At 53.6% G+C, this 12,521-nt stretch overlaps 3 protein-coding genes across 3 annotated transcripts; 2 read left to right on the top strand and 1 right to left on the bottom strand.

The window, feature by feature from the left end:
• Positions 1–337: 337 nt before the first annotated feature.
• TRIREDRAFT_79854 (uncharacterized protein) lies at positions 338–5,656 on the top strand (the record flags this gene model as incomplete). Its single annotated transcript, XM_006967127.1, has 6 exons — positions 338–381; positions 462–528; positions 611–693; positions 743–2,469; positions 2,530–2,796; positions 3,339–5,656. The coding sequence occupies 6 exons, from the start codon at positions 338–340 to the stop codon at positions 5,654–5,656; spliced, it is 4,506 nt and encodes a 1,501-aa protein (XP_006967189.1).
• A 117-nt stretch (positions 5,657–5,773) lies between these two features.
• On the bottom strand, positions 5,774–10,120 carry TRIREDRAFT_122841 (exocyst complex, component Sec3; the record flags this gene model as incomplete). The annotated part of the gene is made up of 4 exons (XM_006967215.1): positions 5,774–6,689; positions 6,751–7,883; positions 7,984–9,905; positions 9,943–10,120. The coding sequence occupies 4 exons, from the start codon at positions 10,118–10,120 to the stop codon at positions 5,774–5,776; spliced, it is 4,149 nt and encodes a 1,382-aa protein (XP_006967277.1).
• A 708-nt stretch (positions 10,121–10,828) lies between these two features.
• Positions 10,829–12,422, top strand: TRIREDRAFT_65559 (uncharacterized protein; the record flags this gene model as incomplete). The annotated part of the gene is made up of 3 exons (XM_006967128.1): positions 10,829–11,131; positions 11,193–12,180; positions 12,253–12,422. The coding sequence occupies 3 exons, from the start codon at positions 10,829–10,831 to the stop codon at positions 12,420–12,422; spliced, it is 1,461 nt and encodes a 486-aa protein (XP_006967190.1).
• Positions 12,423–12,521: the final 99 nt, after the last annotated feature.

Raw genomic sequence — 12,521 nt, forward strand, 5'->3', positions numbered from 1 at the left:
GATTGATGTGAACTGGTGGCGGGTGGGTTGAATTGTTCAATTGAAGCAAGTTAGTAGCTCAGGTCCACAGCTGTTCTGGGCAATGGCAATTCCCCGGCGATTTGCCGGAGAAGCCGTCACCTGGGAGAGGCATGACATACAGGTACTGCCTACCTACATAGTAGTAGGTAGTGGGCCACGGATCACGTGCATGCAGTCTCCTTGGACCCGTACCCAAGTGGCTTGACTGTCCCACATCAAGCTTTGAACAAACATCCTCAGCTACGATCCAACATTTGGCCGACACGATCACGATTTCTCAGGATTCCCGACATCAGCCCGCTTCTTCACCGCAATCATGGCGCCTCAGGACTCCTTCATCGAGGAAGATGAAGATGTCTGGTACGTAGATCAAGACGTTCCTGTGCCCTGTCCATGTGCAGAAATGAAAGACAAAAGGCCACTCTCTCACGCTGTCACAGCCCTCTTTGCATCGAAGAGTTCGACTTGTCCGACCGTAACTTTCGACCTTGCCCCTGTGGCTACCAGGTAAGCATCCCCTGCGACTGATGGTCTCACCGCCTGCTGACACAAGTCATAGGTCTGTCAGTTCTGCTTCAACAACATTAAGAATAACATGAATGGTCTGTGTCCGGCATGTCGACGGCCCTATGACGAGAAGACTATTCAGTGGAAGGTCGTGACACAAGAAGAGTAGGTCATGAACTTATGCTGCGCTGTTTTCTTAGGCTAACTGGGCCAGGGTTGCCGAGTTCCGTGCGAATATCCAGAAGAACCAGCGGAAACGAGCTCAAGAACAACGTCAAAAAGAGGTTCAGAAACGTGAAGCCGAGAAGGAGAATCGCAAAAATCTGATTGGAGTCAGAGTTGTGCAGAAAAATCTTGTCTACATTACAGGTCTAGCGCCCACGGTCCGCGAAGATGAACTTCTCAAGACGTTGAGGAAGCCTGAATTCTTCGGGCAGTACGGAGTGATTCAGAAGATTTCGATTAGTAATCGAAAGAGCTCAGATGGCCAGCATCATTCACTGGGCATCTATGTCACTTTTGAAAAGCCCGAAGAGGCGACAAGGTGCATCCAAGCTGTCCATGGTTCGCAGAATGGGGACAGGATCCTGAAAGCTCAGTATGGAACTACCAAGTATTGCTCTGCATGGCTCAAGAACGAGAAATGCAACAACCCGGGCTGCATGTTCCTACACGAGCAGGGCGATGAGGAAGATAGCTATACTCGTCAAGACCTGTCATCCATGAACAGCATCCATACGCAAAGGCCTTTGCCCGCTGGCAACAGCACCTCTTACCGAACAACGCCCCGGCAGCAAACATCGCAGCCGACCTTGACGCCCATTTCGCAATCAATGGCGCGTACATCAAGCAAAGAGGGCTCAGACTACGGACCCGACGGCTCTGCTCTACCTTCCTCGGCAAACTGGGCACGAAATCCTCAACGCAGCCGGAGAGGAAGCCATGCCACGAGTGGCGCTCCATCCAGCCCTGCTATCTCGGCTTCTTTGCCTACCACGACCGAAGTTGCCCGGGAAGCTGTGGGGGCTGCAGGGTCCCCCCCTCCTGCTCAGCAAGTGGAAGAAGACAAAATGTCAAGTCAAGATACTCTTGAACCACCGCAGCCCCAACCGTCAAAGAGCCCCCTGGCGAACATTTTGCGGGCGTTGCAGAACTGCACGTTGTCGAACTTAGTTGCCCCGCAAGTCAATGAACTGGGGCCTCCTTTATTCGACATTCGAGGCGGGATTAAGCGAAAGGAAATGCGCGAAGAAGACGACGCACGAATCAGCGGGGACCAGAAGAACGCGACTGAAGGATTGGTCCAGATGGAAGGTGAAGTAGAGACGGGCGGCAGCCTTGCTCTTGGCGGAGAACCTGAAGAACGCGAAGTCATTGGCGATGGACAAGCATTTGAGCATCGCCATATCAACACTTTTCCTCCCATCCAGAGAAGCAATGCCGACAATCTCTTTGGTCCTGCACTCAATGGTCCTTTCAACCCAGGTACAAGCCAGATGGGTCGGGGAATTACGCCCCAGCATCTGATGTCACTACGCCCTCAATCTGGGTTTAGCGAGCAGGTCCCTTCAAGCCTTGCTGGCCAGGCTGCCTTTCAAAACCAGGGCCACAATCGTCAGTCATCTCGATTCAACTTCATGGCTGACAGTCCGCCAACATCGACCAATCTCAAATTTGCCACGAATCCAAGGATCATGGGCCAGCAATCATCCATGATTCCTAGTTCTTTACAGTCCTCAGGTAACGGCCACTTCTTTGGAAGCTCCATGCCAGCGCCACCGCCTGGACTTAAGTCTACCAACACGCCACCAAATCTCTTTGGTCAGGGATTTGGTGGTTCCGGATTTGGCACTGCCGCGAAGGACTCATCTGGCGATTTATTGCAGAGTTTAATTAGCAGGAGCCGAGGCAGTGGCAATCAGCCTCATGATGGTGGAAAGCGTGAGTACATGATCTCTTCTTTTTCTAATCAGTATCCACCACCCTCAACCTCTACCCCAGCTCCTACTTCTGGCCTTTTGGCATCGCTCTACGGTCACCACACCGGAGCATTCCAAGACTTTGGCTCGAAGCAGAAGAAGAAGGGGAAGAAGCATAGACATGCTAACACTTCCTCCTCGGGGGGGAGTGGTCTAGTGGATCTTGCGGACCCGAGTATACTGCAGGCGAGGATGCAGCACCAAACGCAAAGCAACACCGGAGTCAATCAAGGAGTCTTTAGCGGTCAGAGCCAAGGTGGGTATGTCCCGAACATGATGTATAATTCCAGTTATGCCCGATGGTAGCATGACCATGGGTGTTACATGAGATTTTGATATCCATTTCACATTTTTATGCTGTACGAGAGGGGCGCTCGAGGGGCACGCATTTGATGTTAGGGACGGTTTTATGGATTCGCGTGGCGTACCTTGGTTTCGGCGCCTACAACCTCTCCCCTTGGGACTCGAGCCGTCGAGGGGTAGCCCTCCTCTTCAATCCCGGCATTTCCTCACACCTTCTTTCTTTTTTCCCCCTCAACTGCGGGCCGGGTTCGTGGTTTGATGCAAGCCGAGTATCCAGTAAGACAAACCATCATCGTCTTCCACACAAGTCTTCCTGTATATTAACAGATTGCACGGAGTCTCCTTACCTGGGGACGTCCTGGATCGCAATATATCACCATGCCTGTCATGTTCTCATATTTTCCTCTTCCTTCCCCTCGTTGTTCCCCGTGGAAGACGATGATGGAGGTCGTAGGATGGCTCTCTTTGCGTCGTGTTATGAATATCCCCATCCCGTAGCATGCCGCCCGTCATTGCCCTTGTGTCAAGCTGTTATCGTTTGCACATTGCTGATGTGTTTCTTAGACCATGATCTCCAGTTGCCGGAAGATGCCCAACTATCCGTGGATGCGCTTGTCTCAGATGACCCGTTACCAGCCCTGGCGTCACCTCACGTTAGTGAGGCGGACTCTCATCGTGTGGCTTCTCACCCGGGTAGCGCCGATACGCTTCATCATTCGAATCAAGACACATCGACTCAGACTCAGCCACAGCGCGCGAATGCGATGCCGGCCACGCCTCCTATCTTGTCCCCCAGCCCTCCTTACAATCTAGCATCAACCCTCCAGAGGTCCTCTAAACCGACTCTTATCGACAAAGAGGTTGACATCCGTGCGACGGCCCCCACAGCAAAGGAATCCTCAGCACCTCCGCCCTCCTCGACAAAAGGCAGTATTCTTCAGGAAAAGGACTTCCCTGCTCTAGGCGCGCCAAGGACGAACGAAACAATGGGCGCCAGCATCAGCTTGGGTGCTTCTAAAACAGTTGCGTTGAAGAGCATACCATTAGCCAGGAGACAAGAGGGCGGAACCCCCGAGGGCCAGGACGAGGATACTGGATTTCTCGCCAAGGTGCCTGAACCTCACTTGACAATGGACAGTGACGCCAAATCTACGGAACAGGCAGCAGGCTCGCTTGCCGGTACCAGTTCCATCCATCGGCCGGTTGACGGTATCGTCAAGCCAGATGTATCCGTGGATTCCGCCAGGTTTCCACCCTTGCCTCCTCCAACGAGTGGCAGTGGCATGCCTACAGCCTCGCGAGCTATACCGAAGACGTTGAGAGTGGTTCCTTCATCAATCAAGGCAGAGACTCGCTCTGCTTCACCATCGCCTGCTCCAGTATCTAGTCCTGCAGCTGGAAAGCTGGTCCAGTCACAGCGGCCTGGCACACCAGCCAGCGAGATGATTAGCGACACAGCCTCTGTTACATCGTTTTCGGTCTCTGTATCTCGAGCTGGATCTCCTCCCTTGAGCAGAGTGGGCACTGCTCCGATACGGGGGACTACCAAGAGCCAGCAGCGCAAGCAGCGCAAGGATGTCTTGAAGCAAGAGACCAAGATCATAGCTGAAGCACCCAAGATGGACACTGCAGAGCATGCCCCCGTTATTGGACGGAAGAAGAAACAGAAGAAGGAAAAGCCTCAGCGGGAGACCACTCCCTCGTCTGCAGCGGCCACTCCCTCTGAAACACCAAAGGCGGAAGCGGCAATTCTCTCCAAAGTTGAAGGGAAGCAGGTGGCTGTGGATCATGATGGGGGCTCGAAGACGGATAGCACGGCGAATTCGCCTAAGGAAAAGCCGGATGCTCGAAAGAACGCGACGAAAGAGGCAACGCAGGCACCTGCCCCGTCATCGCCCACACCTCCGTTGCCCCAAGCGGCCGAGTCAGCGGACAAGTCTCCTGAAAGGCCGCAGTCGAGCCCCGCGTCTGTCTTTGCCGATATCAAGGATTCGCTCTGCACTGCTGCGCCAGAGAAACTGCAGCTGCTGAAGCCCGTTTCCAGCAATTCATCCCGGCCAGAGCACAATCCGCTGAACCCATCAGGCAAACGAGAAGACTGCAAGGAGAGCTCTTGCAGATGTGGTGAAATGCAAGATGCTGATCTTGCGGCGCTGCGTGCCGGAAGGCCTGTGCGCAAACAGTTCCATACTGACGGCAGCCGCATGCTCATCACCCCCCACGGGGACTGCATTCGCGGGCTCACGCCAGAAGAAGAGGACACGTTCCTGGCCCTGCAAGCCGCCATTGCTGCGACGGCGGAGAATCCTGCTGCATTCGTGGCACCGAGACACCAGCCGAGTAGCGGCGCTTTTTCACTCATTAAGGGTCGAGCTGTTCCCAACGGGCGGCCGAACATCTTCCCTTCTACCATGCAGCCTCAAACGCAGGATCCGATCGGCAAGCTCCAAAGGGAGGATGCCCTAAGCTACATCAACCAATATGTGTTGCCGAGGCTGAGTCTTGGGGCTACAAGTATGGGTTTCCCGAAGGGAGCTTCTTCTACTCGTGACTCAGCGAGCCTCAACTCTCTGGCGCCCTACTTCTACGGCCCTGATGCTGCCGCTGGTGTAGGCATTTACAGCTCGCCAGAAAGCGCTCGGGCCATACAAGACTTTGCCGCTCCGGGCATGTCGCTGGACGAGATTGGTAAAGGAGCGGCAGCCAGTTCGATTGGCAACATGCCGCTGATGAGCGTTGAAGATGCCGAAGCAGCTCTGACAGCCGCCAAGAAAGAGACCGAGAAACTCGAAAAGGGTCTGAACATGGTTATCAAGCGGAATCGCAGGCTCTTGCTCGGGGCTTGATGTTGCCTCGGCCCTGGGGTGGATAGCTGCTCGCTGAATCCATGATGACGCCCACATGGACAAAAAGTCAATATACAAAATTAGATGTATTATTATATGTATAAATAGCAGGCGAATCTACCTAAAGGCAGCCTTGACCTCTGCTCGAGGCCATTCAAAGATCACCTCGCCACCGTAGACGTCTGTGATGATCCTACCTATCCTGCTTTCGACGCTGGTGTAGAACTCCTCGCACTCCTTGAGCACCCGGACGACCAAGCCCCGGCTAAGCGTTGGGTCGTCTGCATCACCGAAATGCTTTTCCACGCGTTTCCGTAGAGTCTCGATTCCCTTGCGCACCTCCTTCGCGTCATACGAGCCCAGCACCTTGTTGAAGGCAGCCTTGTTGTTTGAAGGCTGTCGCGCGATTGCCATTGCCGACTTGCCGGTCTGCAGCTGCGCCTCAATATTCTCAATCTGCTCCAGAAGCCTGCCGAGCGGTCGCCGCATCACTGTATTCAGATACAGTGCCATGTGCTCATGGTATTCGGTGTTTGCTTGCGCTTTCCAACTCTCTATAACCTCTAAGCCGCGAGTATCGGTCTCCTCCAGGAAGTGGTTCATGTTTTCAATCAGCAAGATGTGGAAGTTCAGCGCCTCCTTGTCCTCTGGATCAGCCGTTCCACTGGCGACGCCGACAGCAGGATGCTCGCGCGCAATCACCATGAGGGACTCGAACATTGTCTTGAGGATGCGATCATACTCCCGATTGACCGTCCGCCGCAATACCAGATTCTGGTCCAAGCCAGCCACCATGTTCTCCACGGCGGCCATGAACGCAGGGAAGATGCGGATGAACGATATGACGCCCTTGCGCTTCTTGATCTTGACCTTTGTCTCCTCGATGGCGCGTATTTGCTCGTCAACGAACTTCCTGAACTGTCCTTCCAAAGACGCATGCAGTTTCTGGAGAAGAGCGTTGAGAAAATCTTGGTTGGACTGCCCCATCTCTGACAACTTTCTCTCGAGCGTGGCGAGCACTCCAACTCCTTGGCTACACTCCTAGTTAGCAACGTGCGTGCGGCATTGACACCACAACAGCTTGCTTCACTTACAGTGGATCCTGGGCAATGACCCATTCCATCAACCTTCGCAGTTCTGCCTCGAGGAACGCAAAGATAGCTTCCATAGACCGCGTGACGCGACGGGCAAGTTCTCGGTCGGGCTCCATGAGCCTATGCCGCTTCAAATCGCCGCCTCGGCGGTCTCGAGGTGGGCATGCTGCGACTGCCTCTGGGAAATCTGCTTGCTCCAGCGTCGTAGCGTGGAAAAAGTCGATGATGAAGTTTTGTTCCATCTCAACCAGAGGCAAAAGATCTTCTAGGACCCCAGAAAAGACCTCGTATGGCAAGCTTCGAGAATCCGGGTTGCTCCTCTCGACGTGCGTCTTGGTGCCACCGTCTGCCAACGGCGATCTCAGAGCCTTAGCCAATGTCTGACTGCGTTTGACAGTGAGCTTTCTCGCAGCGGTTGCCACGCCTTCTTGCTGTTTCTCGGACTGAGACGAGAATATAACCTCTGCTTCATCTCCTGTCAATTTCCTCGCGTTCTTTCGCCAAACGGAAATCACATGCTGAAATTCATGCTTATACACGGGCGAGCTCTTGTCTTGGTAAATCTGCAAAAGGCGATTCCAGTTTTCCAGATCGACATCTCTCGCATAGAGCATCAAGGGGCTGTACTTCCACAGAAGATCCCTCCCAATGCTGTGGTGTGCAGGATCAACCTTTTTGGAGAGAGCGCCGTCCAACGCGCGCTTCGTCTCGACGTAGGCTTCTCCGAATTGGCCCGTCATGAAGTCCAGTAGTCGCTTCATGAAGTACCTGCTTTCATGCAGATACATTTCTCGCTTTTCTTGTACAATCCTCATCTTGCCGTAGTTGCTGTTCAGCCCCAAGGTATGATCAGCGTCCAAGGTGGCGTCCAAAGTCTTTCCAGTGTCATCACCCCCGAGCGAGGGATCAATCTTCATCATGGCCCTAAATAGAGTAACGAGGGCGAGCTCTACCTCTTCCAAGCCGCTATAACTGTCCAGAGGTGCTTGTTGAAGTGCCTGAAGGTCGTCGGATGTGATTGCGCATGTTTCCAGCAATGATTCCAACTCTTTTCTCAGCAGCTTCTGATTGGCCGTCTGTACCTGAAGGCCCTGGCCCTGAGCTTCGATATAGGCAATATCGTCCGAGAGGGTCTTAGAAAAATCAGCCATAAGTTCCGCACATAGGTGCCAGAGAAGATGAAGAAGGGGAGGTGAAACAACAAGAAAAGAACATAATGAACAAAACGCTTACCGAGAGTTCCACGGAGTAGAGTGTGAGCAAGTTATCCAACTCTTCGCATTCACCCATGGCCAGGTCGATCCCTCGTTTGATGGTGTTCACCCTCTCATCTTCTTCTCGAAAGCGTGCTAACCACCCTCCCGCCTGGACTGTGTTTAATTCTCGCTCTAGATCATTGCCTATATCGTCCATGTTTAAGCAATGCATTTGATCACCAGGAACCCAACCAAAGAAATCCAGCCATTTGCCGAATTCTTCGCTCCGATCGTCAAGTATGATTGGGTCAATACCCAGCCTCTGAAGATACCTAGCATCCTGCCCAACAACGGCAGGTCGACGAGATGATTCCTTTGGAATAGCCGTGTCCTTCTCGGCTTCATTGACCTCCTTGCCCAGTAATTGGGAGCCAACGGAGTTATTCGACTCAGATACCAGTATCTTGACCTCTGGCGATGCCGAATCTCGAGCGACTGGCTTGGGGGGCTCAAGAGCTGCGAGGTTCGTATCGCGAGATGCTGGTCTGGGCGGTGCGGGAACAACGCTCGTGATGCCGTCAGGGCCTTCATTCGCCTTGGCTTGGTTTTGGCGTAGGCGTTCGCCAGCTCCTCCGGGTCGTGGACGAAAAGCATTTGCAGCAGATGCAGCTTTCCAGAAGGCACCGGCAACGTCTCCCTTGGAGATCTTGGACTTGATCATAGGGCCTAAACCAGGACGAGTCTCTTCTTCAGGTTCGATGACTGACTTTTCAGGGGTAAGAGCATCATTCGATCCTTGTTGGGCGGGCGAGCTTGTATCTCCTATTGAGGTAGAAGGCAGATCTTTAGACTCATTGTTCGTAGTAGTGCTCCCTGATTGCTGATCGATATCGTCCAACGGCTCCGCTACAGATGGCGGTTTCTCATCAAGGCTCGTTCGGCTAGCAAAAGCTACCCCTGGCTGTAGCACGGATGGAATTGCGGGGGAAGCAACCCGGTCAATACTGCGCGGCGGTGGCATCACCGGCTCCCTCTTCGCTGTCGAACTCATCAACGGAGCAGGCACTAGATCTCTATCTTGCGGCCTTGAAGGATCCATAGGGGGGCGCCTTCGTGCAGGAGGAACTTTGTCCTCTTGCAAGGGGCGAGATAGTGATGGTACAGAGTCAGCAGCCGAGTCGTGAGCATCTCGAGCTTCGCTCAACCCACTGAGACCACTCGGTCCACTCATGCCACTTCGCGAGCGCGGAGGAAGGCTCGACGTGTCATCGCCTTTGGTTGCGGAAGAATTGGCAATGGAGTCTTGACTCTTGTTGGTCTGGGTCGTCCAACGAGGCACAGATCGCTCTCTGGATGCAGTGGAGTCGAAACTACCAGAAGGGGACATGGTTTCGTTCGGCGAAGGTCGGACAAGAGGAGAAGGCCTGGGATATCGCGGCCCCTCTCCGGGGCCGGGCTTGGGTGCGGCTGAGGATGTGGCGATGGCCTGTTGACTTGTTGTTGAGTCAATCATTTGCTGCCGAGGCGGAGTTCCGGTTGGCCGCTTGCCCGCCCCTAGAATCTGATCCAATTCCCTCTGGTCGAACCCCGACAGCTCGGGTAATTTGCCTCCTGTGTATTTGCCGAATATCTTCACCAAGCTCGCAATGAAGAACTTCTTCTCCTTTTCCGTTTGAGCTTGCCAGAAGTATGGCTTCCCCAGCGTGACGAGAAAGCCGGTCTCGCCAGCCCATTCTCGCAGATTTGGGCTTACCTTGGGCCCGGTGTAGGATTCTATATGGGAGAGGTCGTCGAGGTTCCAAGTTTTGCCGATTGAGAAGGTCCCGCTGCTGTTTTCCTTGGCCTTGTGAACTCGGACCCTTCCGGATTTGCGTACCGCGACGACAATGATCCTGGGCTTCTCCGTGTTGAGGCCCCGAGCTTCAGGAGGCGGCGGCATCGACGAATGTGAGGAGAACTCTGTGACGCGGATATGGGTGATGTAAGTCTCGTGGACTGTGAGGCAAGGTCAGTGGAGGAGCGTTCCGACGGCAACATCTTCGTGGTCGAGTCTCACGCAAGCCATCGGTATCCTTTTTGTTGAAGCAGCTGTCGATGATTCGACGTTTCTCATCTTCGAACCGCTCCGCCCTGTTGGCGGCTGCGTTGGAAGCAGACGCGCTGGTAAGATCCATCTTGGCATCCGGGACAAGGACCGCTGCTAACTCTCATGGATCAAGCCAACAACTCGAACAAGCGGTTCGGTTCCGACATTGTGTGCAGGCTGTGACGCGTGCAGGTATTATCGACGGCGCTCCGTATGATGGAAGTCGCAAGGTCACTGCTGCTAGTCGCATCCGGGGGGTGAGATGCTCCACTGTTCGCTTTTGAAACCTGAGTAGGTAGGTACCTCAACACAGGTACCTTGGTACCTACTAAGGGTCTCTAGTACCTAAGGAGTGAAGAGGCTAGGTAGGTAGCCACTGCAGGTGAATTAGGTACTGAAGCAAATCTTATCACAACAATATAATAGCAAGATCTGTAATTATACTCTCATTATTTAGTTAATACTATTTATCCATAAAGTACAATTTGAATTTATTTTTTCTCTTTCTTTTTTGCCTATTTATAAATAAATCTTTATACAGAACTATCATTCTTCATACTACCTAGGTAGTTATACTTACTGGCACACTCGAATCTCCCCTCCTTAGTAATCATAGGTGCGCCTGCATTTGCTGTGTAAATGTCTCAAGCTGGAAATCGAGGCAGACCCCGCTAGCCAATCAAACAGCTCCATTATCAAATCCCCAATTCAGAGTCTTGCCACCAATCCTCCTCCCCAGCTCTTCGCTCTGCGAACCTCCGACCATCCGACCCTGCGATCAATCGCAACAATCACCATGCTGTCAGCCAGAGCAACTTCGAAGAAGGCCATAAGTCTCTCGCGAGGCGCCACGAGAGGCCTGGCCACCGTTCAGGATGGAGGCGCCGCCCGAACCTATGGCGGGCTGAGGGACCAGGACCGGATTTTCCAGAACCTTTACGGGCGATACCCGGCCAACCTCCAGAGCGCCAAGAAGATGGGTGATTGGCACAAGACAAAGGAGATTCTCCTCAAGGGCGACGAATGGATCATTAGCGAGATCAAGGCCTCTGGTTTGCGTGGACGAGGCGGCGCAGGCTTTCCCTCCGGTCTCAAGTGGGTATGTCACATCTTCGACCTCCGGCTGGGGCTTGACGATATTCTAACCCGCAAGTAAACAGTCCTTCATGAACTTCAAGGGCTGGGAAAAGGACACGAAGCCGCGGTACCTGGTGGTCAATGCCGACGAGGGCGAGCCTGGCACCTGCAAGGACAGAGAAATCATGCGGAAGGACCCCCATAAACTCGTTGAGGGATGTCTTGTCGCTGGTCGGGCGATGAACGCTACCGCTGCCTACATCTATATTCGTGGCGAATTCTACCATGAAGCTGCCATTCTTCAAAACGCGATCAACGAAGCCTACTCAGCCGGCCTCATTGGCAAGAACGCCTGTGGCTCTGGATACGACTTCGACGTCTACATTCATCGTGGTGCTGGTGCCTACGTCTGCGGAGAAGAGACGTCCCTGATCGAGTCTATCGAAGGAAAGCCCGGAAAACCAAGACTCAAGCCGCCCTTCCCTGCCGCGGTCGGCGTCTTCGGCTGCCCCTCGACTGTGGCCAATGTGGAAACTGTTGCTGTTGCGCCAACCATCTGTCGCCGTGGAGGAAGCTGGTTCGCTGGGTTTGGCCGCGAGCGCAACCAGGGCACGAAGCTGTTCTGCATATCGGGCCACGTGAACAACCCTTGCACCGTTGAAGAAGAGATGTCGATTCCTCTCCGCGAGCTGATCGAGAAACACTGCGGTGGAGTCCGAGGTGGCTGGGATAACCTCCTCGCTGTTATTCCTGGCGGCTCTTCAACTCCCATTCTGCCCAAGAGTGTCTGCGATGACCAGCTGATGGATTTCGATGCCTTGAAAGATAGCCAATCGGGTCTGGGAACAGCGGCTGTCATCGTCATGGACAAGAGCGCGGATGTTGTTCGTGCCATTAGCCGCTTGAGCCACTTCTACCGCCATGAGAGTTGCGGCCAGTGCACACCATGCCGTGAAGGCAGCAAGTGGACTGAGCAGATCATGAGCAGATTCGAAAAGGGCCAAGGTCGAGAGAGGGAAATCGACATGCTTCAGGAGCTGACGAAGCAGGTTGAGGGTCACACTATTTGTGGTAAGTAGCTGCTCGATCCCCCGCTGCGCTGTACGTGTTCGTTCTTTTTCTGACATTTCGTTTTTCTCTTAGCTCTTGGCGAAGCCTTTGCCTGGCCTATCCAGGGCCTGATTCGCCATTTCAGACCTGAGCTGGAGGCTCGAATGGAGAGGTATGCCAAAGCCACAGGGGGTCCGGCTCTGGCTGGTGGGTGGGAGCATGATTCAAGGGCTCATGGGAAACTGGTTTCTCCTGGTCAATAGATGATGGCAACTCTTATTCATAGATCTTCCTTCGGAACGATGCCGTTAAAGGGTTGGCTTGGGCAAAAGTGCACTAGGGATTGTGCCAAGTTGATATCG

The sequence above is a fragment of the Trichoderma reesei genome (genome assembly GCF_000167675.1).
Source record: "Trichoderma reesei QM6a unplaced genomic scaffold TRIREscaffold_16, whole genome shotgun sequence".
Lineage (NCBI taxonomy): Eukaryota > Fungi > Ascomycota > Sordariomycetes > Hypocreales > Hypocreaceae > Trichoderma > Trichoderma reesei.